Source organism: Rhipicephalus sanguineus, chromosome 3 (genome assembly GCF_013339695.2).
Source record: "Rhipicephalus sanguineus isolate Rsan-2018 chromosome 3, BIME_Rsan_1.4, whole genome shotgun sequence".
NCBI classification, from domain to species: Eukaryota; Metazoa; Arthropoda; class Arachnida; order Ixodida; family Ixodidae; genus Rhipicephalus; species Rhipicephalus sanguineus.
This window is the reverse complement of record NC_051178.1, coordinates 83,785,987-83,806,295: the sequence shown is the minus strand read 5'-3', so window position 1 is coordinate 83,806,295 and position 20,309 is coordinate 83,785,987. Positions and strand designations below refer to the sequence as shown.

Here is a 20,309-nt window from a genome sequence, read left to right as displayed (position 1 = left end):
TCGCTAGTTGGTCGGCAAGCAGATCAGCGACTCGCATCAATTAGAAAAGCGACAAGCTAAAACCGCTGCCGGCGAAGTGTATAAAGAGCTGTCATGTTCAGCAGCTAAAGCAACGCCAATAAGATGTTTCGGAATGAAACTAATATACCTTGAGCAAGATTTAAAAATATTTTATTTTAATGAAACGAAATTGGCGCGGTTAATAAATTTTTCAAGCGAACATTTTAGTGCATAACCGTTTAGTGCTACATTCTATAGGTATATAACAAATTTCTGAATGTATCGAAGTATTTTATGATACATTTAGAATGTATCCTATCGGATACATTCAGTGTTGTAGTATCTTTTATCTGTATCTGAAATACTTCTTGCTTAAGTATCTTGTATCGCACCACGATACGATGTCAAAGTATGTTTGCCCAGTCCTGCGTAAGCTCTGGCTCAGACAAAAAAAAAGTGAACCCAGAAAACAGTACCACGCATCACGTGGTATCCGGAAGAATGACTTAATTAGGTTGTATCCGAAAGTGTATCTTGACAGGCAACGGAGCCACCACTCAAGAAAAAAATGCGATAGAGCTAAATATAGCGCTGAGCAAGTATGGACTACAAGAGTATAACAGTTATCGTTCAAAGCATGAAATTTAGTTGTGTCGTGAGACAAAAGGTCTCTGAAAAGGCACAGAACTTCTTAGTCAAGTGAATTTCTTACTATACCCCTTATGTCAGCACCATGTTGCAATAACTATGTGCTATTGCATTAAAAAAGAATGAAAAAAATACATGTGCGTGCGGAAAGACTCGGATGTTACAGTAAACTCTGGCGTGATATGGCTTTAAGAGCGTTCGTCTAGTTTTAATGAAAAAGTACTAATTTCCTCTGGTACTTGGAGGCCGCGAGGCCACACTGTGCCAGTTATTGCTTAAATATTAACGTGACAAAAATAAACTTCACGCTAGTGACTCAGTGGGTCTTATTATTCAAAGCCCAAATTGCTTTCAAATTTCCTATGAAACTCAGAAATGCAGTGCTCTTTATGGTGAAGCTAGGCGTGCCTAACTTAATTTTGCGAAGACTCTCAGGCAGTTTTTTTAAGAACGTTTGAAGGCGAACAACTGTGATTTTTGAAGAAGTATATTCTCGTACACCTACGCAAAACGAACGAGTTTGTTTTGCAGTTGTGATCACAGTTGGAGAACCGCTCAATATAGCTCGGCGATATTGATGTTGTAGGTATGCGTACCGCATTATTTAGTTTCAGGTTCCCAGCTCCATGGGCCGACCAAGGGGACGACCAGGTATCTCATTCCTAGCAATTACGCGGTTGCATGCTCTCAAACACGCGCTAGTGACGCCTGCCCATCCTACATGTACACTGATTAAACGTTTAAAAAATGTTACTAATTCTCTGACAGATGGATTTCAAGTGTGGACCTCTGGTGGCGAAGCCCGATCCACAACGCCAGAAGTGCATGACTCATAAGGCGGAATAGAACATCATCATATAAGAATGTATACCGTGCTTGCACACACGTTGGGACGCTTGGCGCGTTTCCGCAAAGTCGTTGGCGTCGTTAGCGACATCCTTCGTTCAAGCCAGCACGTTGACACTCTTGGCACGTTTTCACAGCGCTGATAGAGTGCCGTGGAGCCACCGTTCAGTGAAATGCGGCTGCAAATAAGTGCTTTACGAAATAGCTCAGCAACGACAACGCTCCACGCATTGACTGTGACAATAACTTTTTTGTGGTTTCGGGGTTCACAGATAAGAGTTTTTTACCTGGTACTTCGAAACATTCGTCTCAAAATTGACGAAGTAATGGAACTGAGATATTTGTTCGCTATTTTCTACATTACATTTTCTGTACGCGTTTCTGAGACGCCATTTATCGCAGCTTGCATTGAGCCGAGACGACGAAACTACGTTTGCGTGATGTGACTGCGTAATTTGTATCGTTGGAATTCATAGCTTTCCATTGGTTTATTTCAGAACGGAAACGTTTTCGGAGTATTCGAGAAGGCGAGAACTGATGCGTTTGCCCAAGGAGGGGTTAACAGCTGTGGAATCTGCTCTCTGCGAAGTCTCGATCTGCAGCTCCAGTGGACCAGCTTTCTATCTTGTCCCCAGTTCTTTTTCTCGGTGCGTGAATGTGCTACGAACTTACGGCTGAAGAAGTAATCTTCTTGTTTATGTATTATCTCTGTAATCACCCATGCAAAAAACCGCTCTAAGAATTCATGTGTAGGCATCAGATTTGTCCTATATGCAGAACTTTACTGTTTGCGTTTATCACAATGAAGTGCTCAGTGTACCCGGCATGACGTCCTCCCTTCAGTGACGTTATATTCAACTAGGCATTGTATTCGCGGTGAAAGAAAAGCTGCATATAGGCTTATTTCACTTGGTCGTTGAATAATACGCTTTTCTTCGAATGTTACGTGCTGCTGTATAAATTGACCATCGCCTGCATCCCGTTTCCCCCAACTAACTCTCAAGTAGGGTTCAAGTACCATATAATGTGTATTGCTCTTTTTAGTGCAATGTACTACTTACACTGTTAAATCTGATCTTTTTCATTTTGCTTATATAGTGAAGGTATCCAGCATTCCATGTGTATTTGTGCAACATCTGAGCAAATATGTAACTGGTTGTTTTGTGTTTCGTATCAGTACAACGGTTAATGAGTAGATAATTGCATTATTATTTCATATTTAGATATTTTGCGCTCATTTATGTTCTTGCGATGCACTGACATTTCTTTAAACTTCATGATTTTCTCTCCTCAGAGGCTCCTCTGCACTTTGTTCAGCATTGCGCCAAATGCAAATCGTGTTCCTTATATGTGTACACGTCAAAGGGCCTACACATTTCAATGTGTTCGATTTTTTTAATTTGTAACTACTAAACTTTACAATGAACTTTCGTGTTTAGTCATGCACACACTGTGAATTCTTCCCTTCTGTTCTTCTCCTTAACTTGTATCGTGCCCCAATACATGCAAATCTTGAGTTTCGGAAACAGAGCAATAAAAAAAGGTCAGAGAAACGTGGGTGGATTAATCCTTTATGCTCAAAACATGCAGGCTGCGGGCAAATACGAATGCGCGGCCACGCATAGCACGCGCGCGAACGCACGCGAAAGAAAAATGCCCCCACCTCCCCGTAGGGAATCGTGAGGAAATGCGAATGCATTTCTTGCGCCGAGAGTACACGGCGCAGTAATTTTAATGGCGTAAATTAATGACGAGACGAGGATTTGTACCGTAACCATTTATTTACACATTCATCAGCATCTGTTTGTGTTGTCATTGTACCTGACGGCCATAATCTCAGCCTTGTGGTCGCCGTTGGCGTTTCACAGCGGCGTCTCGAGCACACAGTTCGAGAGGCGCCCAGCCAGCGAACGGGAGAGTGGGGCGCAGGGACGAGAGAGAGCGAACGGCGAGAGAAGGAGCGGCGAAGCCTGGCGAAGCACTGCACCTATGACTGCACCCAATGCCACCTAGAAGAGCGGTGCGGAGCCGGCGCGCGCCCGCGCAAACCGCGGTGAGGAGGCGGAGCGCGTGCAGTCACGTGGGGTGTGACGTCGCTGCGCCGTTGCTACAGACGCTCCTCTCCTTTCCTCGCGCCGTTGCTATGGGACGGCGGATTCAGGGTCGCTTATAAAGTGCATTCGCACTTAAAAAAAAACCGGAGTGTGGCATGGGAGAGTACAAAAAGAAGCGCGCAAAAAAAGGAAAAAGCCGCGTGGAGTGGGAGGGAAGGGGGTGAGAAGCGAGCGCCTGTTGCTACTGTTGCCCCGACGACGTAAGCGACGTAAGCCCTGTGTAATCGCCGCCATTGCCCGGCGGCCATCCGCAAGGGCCGTAACATAATGGCGCTCTTGGCACTCTCGGCGCTATCGTCGGTGGAGCGTTTGAATTTCGCCTCCCTATGGGAATTATACGAAGAGACACACCCTTTGCAGAACGTTCTGTCCTATCCACGCGGCTCTCCTTTCTTTCTTTTCGCGGCAAGCTGACCAAGACTGGCGCGGCGCTACATGCTAAACTTCTTGTGCGGCTCTGTAGCATCCCATAACGCAATGAGCACCCAAGAAAGCCTTTCCTTGCACCGATTTACTTACACTGATTCCCGCAAAGTGTTTAGTTGCAGCGGATGTTTCCTGTAAATATTGAGCATGTTTAGGTGTTATATTAACAGCCTGACGCCGAGAGCGAAAGCGAAAGTGTTTGATATAAAATGGAAGTCCTTTGCGGGTTATGAAATGCGAAATACTGGCGTAAACTTTCGCATTACCCGTAGACAGTACGCGGCATGCATAGAATATTGTTTGGGCCATGTTCTAAGCGTATACGAAAGTGAAACACACAGAGTTCATCTTGGCGATAATTTGTGCTTGCATACAGTGACATGTACACAAAATCTGACTCCTCTGGCAATAACTTGCCAGATCGTTTTGAATTCGCGTGCTTCTTCAGTTCGCGCCAGTTGTACAGCGTGAGGTAACAACCAGCGCCTCCTCTATTTTTTCAGTGCCCGAGCGAACGCTCTCCTCGGGACGTCGAGCGCGCGCTCCGCCTCCGCTCGCCGCTGCCGTGTGGCGGCGCTGCGCGTGTAGACTACGGGAAGCTGGCGCTGAACGGCCACGCGTATTACGAAGCCCACGGCGCTGGACGCCGCCGATGGTCAATTTTCGCGTTTCAAGTGGCATCTAAGGCTTTCGCCTTAATACACTGTTTGGCTGTCGTTCCATGAAACTCCAGCTGCCGCTGATCTTCGGGAGAGGTGGCTTGCAGTAATTAGGTGGGATGATTAGTCTCCTAATACATCTTCAAACTACCCTAGAATATGTAGCCGTCATTTACGACCCCAAGACTTCACAGATTATAAGAAGCGGCGGCTCAAGAAGGATACAGTAGCGTCGGTCTTTGTAGACTACCCTTCATGTTTGGGGCCCAAGGTAACAACTGAACCAAGCATGTCAAGTGCCACTAAACGTGACCGTGCTGCGTCCAAACAGTCAACGAATGGATGTACCAGTAGCAGCGCTGCCTCGCAATCGCGGCCATGTGCAACGCTGGCATTTGGTCCCGAGGCGGAATAATCGGAGCCCATGGACACCACATGCGCTACCGGCGAAAAAAGAGACAATCATCAAGTACAGTGTCACAATGAACGCGTACACAAGGCCTAACAGGCTGCCCCATTCGACAAAAGCGTCCACATCGACAGCCATGCGGCATTTACTTTGCTCACTACCGAAAAGGCCAAATGGAAGAGAAAAGAAAGATGCCAGATGAGCCAGATACTTGAGGCTACAACAATCCGTCGACAAATACAAATACAAGTTCAAGCAACTGACAACAGGCCGCAATTCTCACGCTGGTCACACTGGCTCAAGTTGAGAGTCGGCGCTACGACTTTAGACTTGAACAACAGCGCCTGTTCACACACATCGGCCAGTGTTGCAGGAAGCGTGCCGCATATGCAGCTGTTTTAGGGGCGAAGCTCCTTATAGCGGCACCCGTTCGTCCCGTCGTAGTGTGTAACCAGTCTTAAAAACGGAGGGGGCGTGCACACATGAAGGCTCCCTAAAGACAATGCGCTGCGACAGTACGTGATATGTATCGCCCTCTCCTCTCCTACGCTTCCCCCTCTTTCTCCTCTCCTACTTCAGGCGTGCTGCACTAGTAGACGGCAGTATGCATCAGGGAACATTAAGCGCCCAAGCTTTCAGTATTAGCTCATCGCAAACGCTCCTTTCAAAAATCGACTTCCACAGAGTCAAAATTGACTCTCAGTCAAGCGAACATAACAGTGACAAAACAATCTGCGTATTACTGGCATGCGCTCTCTGGTATCGGTCTAGTAGATGGCGCGGGAGCGCCTCGATGAAATAGCCGCGAACTTTACGTGCTTTTGAAGTAGGCTGGTGTTCCAGAACCACAAGTGTTTCATGGTTCCCGTTTACAAGTTTTCATTATACTTTAAACAGCGCGAATACAGCCAGAAACTGAACCATATGGCAGCTTCGAAAACAGCCACGGCATTCGTTTCCGCAAGCAACGACGCGACGGCGGGTCTACTGCGGTGGCGGCGCCTGGCGGCTAAAAGCCACACTAACGCCAACGACTGGTTCCCATTGCGCTCCTCTCTTTCGCCCAGGCACAGAAAGATAGACGAGGCGCTGACGAGACTCGCTCGTTTCCAAGCTTGTTCGTGTGTCGCTTCACGGATGGCAGCACTCGCTTGGTAATTTCTTTTATTTGAACCGCCCTTTCACATTTCATTGAGAGTTGTGTTTAGAAAATGTTGTCCAGTGAAGTGACACGTGTGTTGCTCGTGCATTGTCGCGGAAAAGAAGCCTTTTGTCATCGTTCAACTCTTCAGGCGCTTAATACTCAGATGCCGAAGTGTACTTTGATGACTTAACATGTTGTATTGTCACGCCCGCTTCGTGTTGTATTTTGATGTATTCGGGTTTGACCAGCAAGGACGGTTATAACAACGCTCGACGCTTACCGCGCCCCAGTGTTCGAGAAGCTTCTCAATTGTAGTAGATCACTTTTTTAACATTGCGCGAAGGACGCGAATAGTCTAGATTATCCCAGAGCGTGCGCGACCACCAGTGATAAGACTGGAAAGTTCGATGAGTGATGTATAAAAGACGGCGCATCTCAGCGATGTTCAGTTTTTATCGACGTCCGACGCCTTATTCGCCGATATCAGTATAGAGCGTGCATTGCTGTACCTTGAGTTTTCATTTCCCGGCCACAAGTTCGGCCAAATAATGAGTTTCAGCCTAAACACGACGACTGCTGTATTCGTCGACATCACGACCCCGTGATAATATTCGCTAGTTTCGCGACTGATAGATTATTTCGTGAATCATAAAAAAACACTAGTATGCCATGGGACAATAAACGTCATTATGCTAATTTGACTTAATATACCCTTCTATTTGTTTCGTGATTGAACAATACTTTTCAGAAACAAATTATTCAATATGAAGTAGAAAAAATTTAACATTTTTGACACAAAAGCTCTCTAAATAAAACGGTTAGGGGTTAAAATGACAGGAGACATCAAATACGGCACTAACTGTAGCGATTAAAATAATTATCTTTTCAATTAGAGAAAAGAGGCTGCCGGGTGAAACTGCAGATTCAAGATCTCATGGGCGTTTTGAGATTGCCTAAAAGGGCCGCTGGTTAGTTTTACGGAGTGATGAAATCCGACCACATGGGAATTTCTCCTGCGACAGCAATTATATATGGACACTCTCGGCGGGTTTTCACCATCGCCATCGCTGTCATGTACCGTATAAAGTCCAAATTGGTAACAATGGCCCGTCCGTAGTATGTTCTACGTGCGAATAAAGGGGCGCGAGCGCTTCCGACTAACGCGGGTGATTTAGAGAAGAAACGAGCCGGCCACCGTTGCGCGAAGGGCGCATGCAATAACATCGCCCACGTGAGAGGATTGCTGTCGATAGCTCCTCAAGCAGAGAGGAAACGCCCCGCCAACCTTTCGTAAGGCGTAGGAGCATGGGGCGCCGGGGGGAGGGAGATACGCGCTGCCTCGCTAGGGCAGCAACTGCGAACATTGGCCATAAGGGCGTGCACACGCGGCTGGTATGCCCTTGTACGTGTTGTGATCTAACCACTTCGCGTTGAAACGACAGACGGCACGTATGTCACTTCGCTGGCTAGAGCGGCCGTATGCCCTCACGCCAACGTTTTCTAGAGTTACGCAAGATCGGATTGTAAAGGAGTTTGCTGCTGGCCTTACTTATAACATTTCAAATTTTTGCTATCGCATTCACTGAAATGACCCGCCGCGCAGGGTTATAGACCCTCTAGTCGAGTACAGACCTCCTAGTGCGAAACACGCGAGAACGATTAGTCAGATCGCGGCTGAAGTTGTCCATCTCGGAAGGCCGAGGCATATTCCGAGTGCTTGAGCTTGAAGCGACTGAAGAATATGTACGCTTGTTCTTCGCGTCCTGCATAGTACGTGTAAACTGTAGCGCATTAAAGTGAGGAACATAGCGGTTTAAAGTTGAGGCATAGCTCGTACAGGCACCCCACGAATTTTCCAGCAAAAAATCTTTGCACGTGGGTGATCATGGTGAGCACCTTTCTCATACAGGCGATATGAGGGCTCCAGGACAGGTTGCGATCAACTATTACTCTCAGAAAGCTATGGATCTTCTCTTAAATGAGAGCGTATCCGATGACATACGGGCTTATCGCCCCGCACGTGAGCGTAACAAGCGAGCACTTTTCTGATGGCAGCTCAAGTCCCTGTCCATGAAGTTAATTTGATGTCAATGTGGCCGCCCTCTGAAGCGCGGAACGTACATGGAGACACGTCACCTCCGACACCCGCATGAAGATGTCCTCTGCGTATATTTGTAGATGCACAGATCGCGGAAGTGCGTCAACGAAGCAGTGGAGCACAAGGTTAAAAAGTATGGGTCTGTCAACTCCACCTTGAGGCACACCACGACAGGTGCAGTGGTGCGTTGATGGACCATCTTCAATCTGTACTGAGGAGGTCCTGCCCTTCAAACAGCTGTCAGTGTATTGATAAACATGCCCCCCTCCCCCCAATCCAACATTTCCCAAGGCACCGAGAATGGCTTCGTGCGATACGTTATCGTGTGGGCCTTTCACGCTCAAGAACATAATCTTTTTATGCATTCTTGCTGTTGTGCAGACGAAACCATCTCAACTTCGTCATCTATGGCGGACTGTTCACACTGCAAACTGTTCATAGCATCAGGGTATGTCTCATAGTGCTCCAGGTAACACTCTAGGCGAGTCAATACCATCCCCTCCATCACCTATCTAAAACAGTTGACAAGTGCGATGGGCCGATAGGAGGTCAAGTCCGGAGTATATTTACCTGGTTCCAACAGATGGACGAGGCGGCTGGATTTCTAGGAAGAAGGGACCGGTCCGCTGCGCCACGAGTCGTTGTACATTTGTAAAGGGGCAAGCCGAGTTGCTTGACCGAGGTTGCACAGAGCCACATAGGTGACCCCATCAGGCCACGGTGATGGTCGCTTGCATGCTGTCAAGCCTGCCTGAAGCTCCTCCAGGAAGAACAGATTGTCCACCCTAAAAGCTTTAGGGATTGGCTGGTTTCCTAGTTAACGCTAGGCGGATGCGGACCCCAGACCAGCGACCTTCACGCAGTAATCTTGTGCGACTTATATTTCCTGATGACTGTGGTGGAGAGCAAGACACTTTATTGGGCGATGTTGGTGCGACGATGTTCGTAAGGCACGAAGAATCATCCATATTTTCGATACAGGCTCGTGTTAATCAAGCGACTCAATGAAGATTTCCGCCTACGAAACTGGAATAAGTTGATTCGACGCTGAATATTCTGCAGACGCCTTGTCTACCTCAAGTCGTAAATCGATTTAGGCCCGTCTTAACAAACAAACCCTATCTTTATCTCGCGTTTTCCTTATCGGTATTGTGCCTTTAGTGCGTTTCTTAAACAATCAGGGCTAGTATTCACAAACCAGTCTTGCAGTTATCTTTGACCCTGCTACCGTTTTGTCACCTTTATTAACGCACGTACAATGTATACAAATGTATGGAAAATATGAGATCCCAATGAGGTTGGTTTTTGAATACGGGCGTTAGTGTGCCTATAGCGTCGTTCGGCAAGATGATGAATTGCTGTGAGCCGCTCCAATTCCGCTTCACAACCGCAAAAATTCGATGAAGGCCCACAATAATAATTAGCTTTGGGAGCAGCCTCCCTTAATTGATACATCATTTTCTTGCTACCAGTGACCTCAACATTGGCCAATCGATGCGTGCAGAAGCGGTGAAATTGTTTGACGTGCTCGGGCTCTTGATTTTCAAATAAGTGGAAATGTGGCCTCTCCCATGGGTTTCATTATCTGCAAACCACTGCACCTTGTCACTCGGGCTAGTGACACAAACGTGAGGTCGAGGCAGCTGCTGTATGTCGATCTCCGTAGAAACATAGGAATGCAGTCGTTAATAAAGAAAATACGGCTTTCATTGCTCTAACAACAAAATGAGCACGGCAAAAAAATTTAATCAACAGTAATATGTGCAGTCAGTAATTTATTCGTTAAATTTATCGTGTGGATAAAGCAAACGTTCGTTTCCAAAGAACGTTTTTCTTATTGTGTGTGTTCTGTATACCTTCAATTTTTGTTAATATGTGCATGTAAGTTTGATTAAACCATCTGCTCATACACGAGTAGTAATAAAAGAAGAAATGTGCAATGAAAAGGTAATGGTATGCGGGAAACATTTTCATGATCAGAGCGTCGAAGAGACAAGTGAGGAAAGATAAAATACACGGCACGTATCTGTTTTTCGTTGATACGTGTGCAAATCTCTGAAGGCAGCATATAAAATAACGTTATTTTTTTCCGGCGGCGCAGTGCTTGTCGTTTTCTTTTAAAGCGAATTCACTTTTCTTCCCATTGAAAAAATAAAACAAAACAATTCCAGTTTATATGGCATGTTCAGCACATACTATATGGAAGGAATATTCCACGCACACTGCCAAAAGCACTTGAACTACGCTGAAAACAGTACGAAAATAATGTTGATCGACAGCAAAGCGACCGAAGCAGACGCTGGGATATAAAAGGAAGTAGCTCCGCCTTTCAATCCTTGATATGCCGTGAGGTTCGCAAAGCCGCTGGTTTTAGTCCCGCCAGCGTCGGGTTGGCCTTCCGGGTCGTCGCTGTTGTCGCTTTGCGGGTTGGTATTTTCATCGCTTTTGATGTCGTCCGACAGGCCCTGGGCGCGTACGCACTGCATTCGGTCTAAGAAAGCCTCCAGCACTTTTGTGGCTCCAGCCACATCCGGCTTAGGCTGAGCGTCGTGGATAGACAAGTAGCTATCTTGTAGACAGCGAACCATCTTGGTCTTCAGTTTTCTGCAGAGTAATAAGAAAATGACAAAACTCAACAGCTATACACTCTAAAGATAACGAAATCAACCGAAACGTATGGCCCACCAAGAGTGAGCTAGCCTTTCAAGCTTTTTTCCCCGCGTTAAAAAAAAGTCACAGTTTCGCCGCAACGGCAAAGCAATGAATGCGATAGCAACAAAGTGGAATGTAACGCGAAGAACGGAAAGTAGCTCGAAATTGCAAGCGCGTCGCTCGAGCCAAAAGGACGCACGAAAAGAAGGCACACAGGACAAGCGTGAACTATCATGCGTCACAGCTCGATACTCGAAGCTCACTGCTGAAATATAAAGCAGGACGCACGAAACGAACGAACAGGTACACACAGGACAAGCGCGAACTAAATGTCGCAGTTGTTACTTATTTCTGTTGGAACAGCGCGCTCCTTTCGCAAACGCGGCCGCTGCAGCGGGCGAATGAGAAGTGACCTTGGTACGCTCTGTGGCTTCAGCGCGGACATCGCGGGGAAAGCACAAGACATACAACCCCCGCTCGCCCCCCTTCTTTCCTTGAAATAAGCGCGCGCTCCTCGAGCCATCTCGCTGGTAATGAAGAAACGCTTATAAGCGCCTGCCATCTCCGAGTCCGGCGGGCGGTAAAGGGTGTGTATATAACGCTCGCCATTAGCTGCCTAGAGGATCTGAGTTTCGTGGCGTAGTGCTTAGCGGCACGGGCTGCGGAGCGAGTGGTCCCTGGTTCGATTCCGCGCCTCGGAAGCATTTTTCTGAATTATTTTCCTTTGGGGCTTTCATATATATATACATACTTATACATATGCGGTGAATGGCGCCGGCGGCGACGGGGACGGACAAAAACCAGCCGAGATTGTCCATATATAGCAATAAAATAAGCTGTGCCCGTAGTATAGTGTACTACAGCAATTTCTCAGGTTCTGAATGTCATGGTTCACTGCTTGCTGCTTCTTTTGAATTTGTCACCGCAAGATGTATTACCTGCGCTTCTGAAGAAAAACAAGGTCTGCGTTCTCAAGCGGCTCTGGCATTCCCGTAGTTACTGTAATAATTTCATATACATTCAATCCTAAAGAGTGGGAATTTCACAGCCCCGCATGTGTTCGACTATCAGAAAAGAAGATCCTGGGATCTGGGCTTACGGTTTCGTGCTTGCACAAGGCCACGAAAGCCGTATTGTACTGCTTGAAGACGACCGAGCGCGTGTGAACTACCAGCGCGAGTTCATGTTGTGTGTTTAAGCTAACTCTTTATTCTTCTTTATTACTCTTGCTCTTTCTTCTCTATTCTATTATTCCCCCTTTCCCCCACCTCACATGTAGGGTAGGCAACCGAGCCAAAGCTTGGTTATTCTCCCTGCCTTTCCTCTTTGTTTCTTTCTCTCTCTCTCCCCTGATGCCGCAGAGAGTCCTTTAAAGCAAACGAAAATTGCTCATATTCTTTGTCAAATACCAGTCAATCGCGCGCACGATGAACGCCATCGTAACAAGTTTCATTATTACACCGATATCCCCTATCGTCTTTCGTGCTGCAAATCGTTCGTATAGAGCTTCTTAAGGTTTACATGTTGATTAATACCAGGAAGCGTAGCCGAAATAGGTAACGTCACAAGATAGGGAAGCTTGTCCAGCAAATTCCAGGTTTTAGATCATCTGTACCTTCCTCCGCAACGTGCGTGCACTTTGCATGAACCAACTTTGCCGTAGCTGCCCTTAAAGGGCCCCTCACCAGGTTTGACAATTTTGAGCTAACGAGCGCAATGCATACACTTGGCGTTCACGATCACGTCTGCCAAAATTTGCAACGCTACGCGCCGCGGAAATGGGTCAAATTTCCAGGTGAACGCTGCTTGCCCTTCCTCTCGCGGGCGCGCGCTTTAGAGAATGAGGGGATGACGTACATGAGAAAATGGCCCTACGTAGATGGTAGTGCTGTGACGTCGCTCCTCTACGTAGACGACTGTGCTCTGACGCCGCCAACAGTAGCACGTGACACTGCGATAATTATTTGACACATGTGTAGTTTGTGTAATTTGTTGCTTGAATAGATTAATAAAACTTGAGAGAAATAATGAGACGCACAAAGGCAATGTGTGCGTCTTTTTTAATTTTTTTCGTGAATTGCAGCGAGATGCGGGGTTAATGTCCCTCCGTTTCCCATGCGTTCGTGTCCCGCGGTTAGCGCATCGAGCAGACGCCAGCCCTGGAAACGAAGGTAATGTTCCGGCGCGTTCGAGCACTCATTATGCTCATGTATTTTATTCTACCGCGTCCAAGTAATCGTTAATGTGGAACTGGCTCATGATACCGCCACTCTCGTGCCCGTACAAATGTCTCAACTTTCATGCTCGTCCCGCAGAAAGAGGCAGTGCACCACAGAGAACGCCGACAAAACGCCCACGGCCGCTACATAAAAAAAAGGTAGCGGCCGTGCAACGCTGCTCGCGTCCTCGGGCTGGCTCGGGCACGTCATGCGCACGTGACCATGCATACGCATGACGTGTTCATGCGTATGTGTCAAGTGAAGAGGACAGGGAAGGGATTTGGCTTGCTAAGGCTACACAGGGCGAGTGGCAAGGGTTTGAAACTCGCCTCCTCGCATCATGGTTTCGCGCCGCTACAAATTATTGTTTTTCTCCGCTCGTAATGAACCGATTTGAAAAATTCTTGCGGCATACTGCTCTTCATTCGGCACACAAGAACTTCCGGCGTCTAACTAAAATTTGCTATGTGGCCTGGTGAGGGGCCCTTTAAATACTAGTGTGACTTGTGGATTCCGAGATTCTTGTCCAGATTAACTTCTTTAATTCGATATCTCCAATCCGCACTGATATCTTCCTTTCAGTCTTATCGGTGTGAGCTGACCGATGCTCTTCGAAGTGCTCTCGTCGCCACCGGTTTCCGAGATTGCTCAGGTCTTCACTGTGTTTCCACCTTCGCTGTACTATTTCACGTGACGACTCAGGCTCTCCGGATGCTTTGCTCGTTGCTTTGCTTGTTCGTAGCTTCGGATGCTTTGCTCGGGAAAAGGCGTCGAATACCGCCTGAACTATCATCGTAGTTCCGTGGCGTCTCACTACATCTCGATGTATCCCGTTGTATGTCACATGTTCGCTCGGACTGTCCGCTGTTTCCTTTTCAGCGAAGTCATTGTTGTAGTAGCTGCTTATCGCAGTAGCATATTCCTTCTGAAACTCTGGTTCTCGACGCAGCCTTCTCTGTATCGACTCCAGCCTCTTGAAAGCTGCACCCTTGTCCTCTTTACTCTCGGAACAGTTCTGTGCCCAAGCAGTTCATTTAGACAGCGTTCGCTGTTTCTAAGAGCTGATTCAACGGAGTCATTTTTGTCATTCTTCGAAGGTATGTCTTCGTTGGCCAGCCTCGATGTTCCGCTTCCCAGAAATACCTCAGTTGCTTGGAGACTTTGGCTTCGATTGGGCAGGTGTTGAACGTCTTTGCGGTTTCTGGCTTGTTGAACTTGGGCAAACTCCTGCTATCTCTATGTAGTGTCCATCACATAATTCTTTTCATAGCGGTCAAGGAGTCGTCTAGTCGCTGAATGTTTCCGCTGACAAGCTCCAAGTAATAGTCTGCAAATTCCAGGCTTAGACGAGACGTGAAATACAGTGGCGTCAGTCAAACGTAAGTCCTTGTCTATCAACTTTTCTTGTACAGACGTTTCTGTCAATGTTGGCAAGTCGTTGCATATTTCTGGAACTTCTATAGCCTCTATTTCAAGTGAGTATGAGTCGTATTGACGATGCAGCGTGACTCGTACTCTCCGATAGTATTTTCGAGGTGCGGAAATGTTTCCGAATCTCGATATGGTGAGCTGCTCCTTGGCTAAAACAGTGGCTTTCAGCTTCCTAGACGAGTTTTCCGTAATGAAGCGGCGTTGACTGCCCCCATGATCAACATTTCTGCGAGGTGTTTCCTTCCAGTGCCCTGAACCCAAACTTTAGCGGTGTGAAGAAGAACTGTGCTTTTTATCGAGTTTGTTGACCAGCAGGAAACAGATGCCTGCGCTTCTGTATACTTCTGCTTCCATGTTGGGTCGCACGTCGTTGTGATGTGTCGTCCTTTGCATTTCGCGCAGCTCAATCTCTTCTGCATTATTTCGCCCTGTGAAATTGTCTAGAGCATCGGAAGCAGCACCTTACCTTCCGCAGTTTCTGATTTTCTGCTTTTTCGCAGTCTCTGCGTTTCTGATAAGGTGAGTTCAGCTGGGCAGACATCCACCGAGTGATCTCTGTTGCCGCATAGTATGCAACTCTCTGGAATGAGTTTTACTGTTAACATAGATGAAGAACCTTCTGTACGTTCAGTAGATTGTCGTTTTGAGGTTAGGACTCGTTCTCATTGGTCAACAGTCATCAGTAAAGCCTAATTCCCGCTTCTTATTTGATGACTTAAGACGCCTATAAGGGTAGACAATTTATCTAGTTTGTACCTATTGCTGCTTGTATTTGCCGGAGACAAGATTCGTTGAGTATAACGGGGCATCATTTCTTGTGGAAGATTCTGTATTATACTTTAGTAGTAATCCATACTCTTTTTCTTCGACACTAAGGTTATGAAGGGATCGCATGCGGGTTTGAACCTCTTCATACAACCTTTGATGCCTTTCTAAATCTTTACATGAGCGGACTTTAAATAGGTTTAGAAGGCGGCGCATGTGGTCATTAACAGTCAGCGACTTATGACCGAATCTGTTTTTGAGAACTGACACAGCTGTTCTATAACTTTCGTTAATTGTGGCCAGGCCGCTGATGACACCATCCGCTTTACCCGTCGGGTAGCTACGGAGATATTTCAATTTGTATACTTCAGTGAGATATCGGTTCTGATGAATGGTCGACTCAAATTGATCTCAAGACTGAGGCCATTTAATACGGTCACCATGAAACTTCGGTAAATCAAGCTCAGGTAGCTTAATCATTGCATGTGCTTGATGAGAATCATCCTGAGATGCGTGCGCAGCTACAGCTTGAGGAGTGGACAAAATACGCTCAGCGTGGGACTTTGCGAGGACTATAGAATCTTGATATTGCCCAACGCTTTGAATCTCATCCTCAAGGCTATCGTCAGTAATATGTTCCTCTATTTGGTTGTTAAGGTCCGCAAGCATCGTTTTCTTTATCTTCAATAGGTTAACATGATCGGTTAGCTCACCGGTTGGCGTTGGTTCCGTCTGCATAAGAGTTGTCATGTTGTTAAAGATGCTGGTGACTGCAGTTTGAACCGTAGCACGTTTCCGTCGTATTCTTTGCACGTCGTCACGTTGGGAATCGAAGGGCTAGTCGTGATGACGTGGATCGTTCTTCGTTTCTCTCCCAGCGTCATCGTGTTGATCACGTTGACCGGCCGTCCTCTACAGGTAGCTCGCTTCATCGTCAGGGGTCTTCAACTGTTCTTCGAATCCTGGTCACGGCATCATACTGTTGAAAACCAGGAAGCGGAGGCGAACTACAGAACATCTTATGTGACGCTGGGAAAAAACTAAAAAATGTAATGCGGGCGCGCTCTAGCGTGTACGCTCACTTGTCCCTTCGTCTTCGCCGCTCTTACGAAAAATATTTAACACATGTCTTACGTACGAAATATACCTTAGATCAATGATAAGACAACGCCACTCAGTGGCTTGAACGTTTCAACTATTGCCTACGAATTGCATTCCAGAATATTTAGGTATTGATTTTTGCTTGTCATACCGGTATTGATGACGTTGACATTGCTACAGGGAACACCGTCACTCCATTCAGAATACTTATGAACCTCAGGAATACAAAAGTTAGGTTCTGAACACAGCGTGCCTTATCCTTGTTTATATTTTTTCTCTAAAGATCTTCTGCAACATAAAATGCCTGTTTCCAGAACATATATCATGAAAGAAGGTATCTCTTGTAGGTGTGATCTTTTCGTTGTGTTCTATTGTAATGGGTAAGCACAAAAGACTTAAACATAATAATTCAGAAAAGATCCGCGTTGGCTTCTCGCGTGGAAAATAAATAAATACATATTGCGTTAAAATAAATCACCTAAGCCCCAGTCGTTTCAATATGTGGTACTCATATCGCATAGTAATATTACTTAAGCTTGTTCTGGCAAAAAGAATGCGTCTTAGGACCTCACGTCAGAGCCAAAATTATTTGTCAGTAACATGGGTAATTACCACTATATATGTATTGCCGTAACCCTATGATTTACATATGGTTGCTACTGGCGAATCGATGGGAGGTTCACGATTCATGCGAGAAGATACGAAACTTAGTAGGTCTTCCGATTAGTTTTCTGCTCACATATCTCGTTCCTGGCAAACACGTATAGCCTAGTGCAATGGTAATATTTTTTTGAGGACCGTCTTTCCTACAGTGCGATGTATACAGTTGCCTTGGGATCCGTGTCGTCTTTGCTCACTTTCATTAAGAACCATTAACTGGCATTAAAGAGACTGACTAGCGCCCATAAGACGCCATGAAATGTTGGTAGATAATAAATGATACGTCATCACTCATAGTGAAGCACGCCGCGTCAGCGGCGCCTCTGAGCAGATGGACGAATATTTGCGCAATAAGCACTGACGCGCGCTGAGGCACGGCATGCAGTGCCTCTGAATTAGTCATAGTCAGTATTTCATTAATTTTATACTCGGAGACTAGCTACTCTCTTAATAACCTCTACTCTTCCGTATCACGCCGCCGTTAAAATGGATGTCGAAGATATGCACCAAAGTTAAGCGCGATGTCCACTAATTCGCGAGCGACATGCCTCCCTAAAATTAGAAAAGATAACGCTGTTGCACTTCTCTGTTGCGAACGTCCGCGTGTAGTTGGCACTACTCCTGAAGAGATTCTGCAGTACATACTAAAAAAATGGCATTATTGTGTGCCTTAGTGAAACAGCTGTTCTTCAGAAAATAAGGTTTCATTTTAATTTCTTTTCATTTTAATTTTAATTGGTAGGATATTTTTGTCACCGCAGGATACTACTTGACTTTCTCGTGATTCAAGGTTACACACAGCATGAACATGAGTGCAGCAGATAAATAAAAATTGAAAAAAGTGGGTGCCATGTGCACTCCTACTGCCTCGTGAACCTGTAGGTGATGTCCAAATTCATTATACAAATTATGCGACCATGGATAAATGATCAACCCATTCATGTTCGATCACTGTTGATCTGTTTCCGTTTACTACCTGTCGCGTATATGCACGACGTTTTGCCAGAATCATCGCTTCAATCCGTCTGGCACAACACAAGCCTTTAAGGGGGTCCGCGAAACACATCATCGAACAAAAGAAGAATACGCCGCTTTTGAAAGCACAATATGTGCAGTGACAGCGGCCCCTGCCAATTTTTGGTATGCTTCACCGCATAACGGTTTACTGTTGCCGCGGAGCTTCCTTATGCTTTCCCTTCTCCATGAGATGACTGTAATGCTTTTACTCAAATTTTCTGCGACATATGCTTTTTCCACGCTTACATACTTGAAGAGAAAGCGTATCAAGAAACCGCTGAAATGTGGCGGCAGACCTCACAACTTATTGACAACCTGTTGAGATCGAATTCATGTAACACTACATTATTGACTCTTTGCAACAGTGAAACACGGGGCAACTATTTCACCTGCATGTTGTGCTAACTTAAAACCCGTCCCCCCCCCCCCCCCCTTAGTCTCACTGAAAGGGGTCGTCATAACTTCCACAAGTCCACAGAGGGTCCCTGAAACATCCATGGCTGAGAACCACCGACAAGTTTGTCAGAGTCTGAACAATATCGCTTACATGTATATGGACCTTTTTGTTTGAGCCCCGCATTACAAATTTTTAAACTTCAAATGATAGAAGAAATGATAGTTCTAGTACTTTATTGGAATCAAAACAATGATATACACATTGACGATGTAAAAATATACATTTTCATCTACTACACAGATGCTATGCTCATTATTGAACATATGAAACAACATACACAATGCAACCTGAGCTCCAATTAACAGCAGTAAAATATTATGGAACAGAGTTAAAAAATCCTCACAAAGCACGACACATACACTTCGGAATGCCAGTATGGAAGTACAACACAAAGATATGGCAAACACAGAGAACTTGGTGTCTGCTTACACATAAAAGCTTGCAACAGTTTTGAGAAATATGCGACTGCGCAATAGGCATGTTGGTTTACAATTTTTCTTTATATTACATTAGTGTGCCCTCAGGCATGAAAATATGTTACACGTGATTGTGCTGTTCACTTTTTTGTATAAGGACCTATGGTGTCGACCATAGATCCACCAGCTAAGATTTGTAAACACAGTTCCCTTTTTTGACATATTTTAAAGAAATACTCTAAATTTGTAAAGTTAAGCTTGTGAACATGGCATTATTTAACAAGAACCCAAGTCACCCGTATTATGCATAAGTAGTAGACCTATGGTTAAAATATTTACAAGCCAGCTAATGCCATCAAATGCGACGGGAAAGTAGTTCCTCATCATCTTCAATAGCTCAATTTATTGCTCATGCAAAAGAACCACATTTAAAATGAATGCGAATACCATAACAGGAAAGTTACCTCGGAGTTACCTCGGAGAGGGGACATGCATGAGTTTGAATAAAAATTGAGCAGGCTATAAATAACGGCTGTAAAGCAGTCAAGAATCATGCTTAGTAAATTAAATGAATTTACACTCAGCATCTTTTCAAGCCATGCAAAATTTTAGAATGCACACTGTTATTGGAAAATTTGGACACAGCACCACGCACAACACAGTGCAGCAGTCCAAGTGATGACAATCCGAAATGCTGAGAGATGTAGAAGATCATCAATAAAGTGTACTCTAAGGTACAGGAGTGTTCGCAGAAGAGACCGTCTTGTAGACAAAAAGGTGGGCCGGAACCTTTGCTCCTTTGCCAAATGTGTTCAGTTTCCCTGGAAAAGACATCAAGTAAAGAAGTTCATTGAACTTTCGGCATCCATACAAAATACTAACTTGACTTCTCTTACTGGAGACTTTTCTAAAAAATACAAAATTAAGAAGCTGCCAAGTATTTTCTTGTGAGATAAGCAATGAGTGTGCAGCACACTTTTATTCTTGTAATGTCTAGAAAGACGTAGCATTATAATACAGATAGATGGGGCTCATTTGCTTGTTATTGTTTTTCAAAAGAACAAGGTACAATAGTTAGTGTGCAGTGTAGCTTGTTTCGTGAAGGCAACTTCTATTAAAGAATAATTCATTTATCCTCAAAGCTTATTGCAAGTTCTGCCAAATAAATTCTTTAAAATCCTAGGCTAGCCGGGGCAAAATATAGGTTTATACTTATGAGGCATGCCACAGTGGACAGCCTTGATTCT

The 20,309-nt window shown here is 45.5% G+C and overlaps 1 protein-coding gene across 1 annotated transcript in view; it reads right to left on the bottom strand.

Moving 5' to 3' along the window:
- Nucleotides 1-10,132: 10,132 nt before the first annotated feature.
- The window catches only part of LOC119386798 (uncharacterized), a 46,109-nt gene continuing 35,932 nt past the window's right edge, over nt 10,133-20,309 (bottom strand). The window contains exon 8 of the mRNA XM_037654072.2: nt 10,133-10,948. Within this exon, the coding sequence (XP_037510000.1) occupies nt 10,585-10,948 (364 nt within the window). The 3' untranslated portion in view covers nt 10,133-10,584. The remainder of the gene's footprint in view (nt 10,949-20,309) is intronic.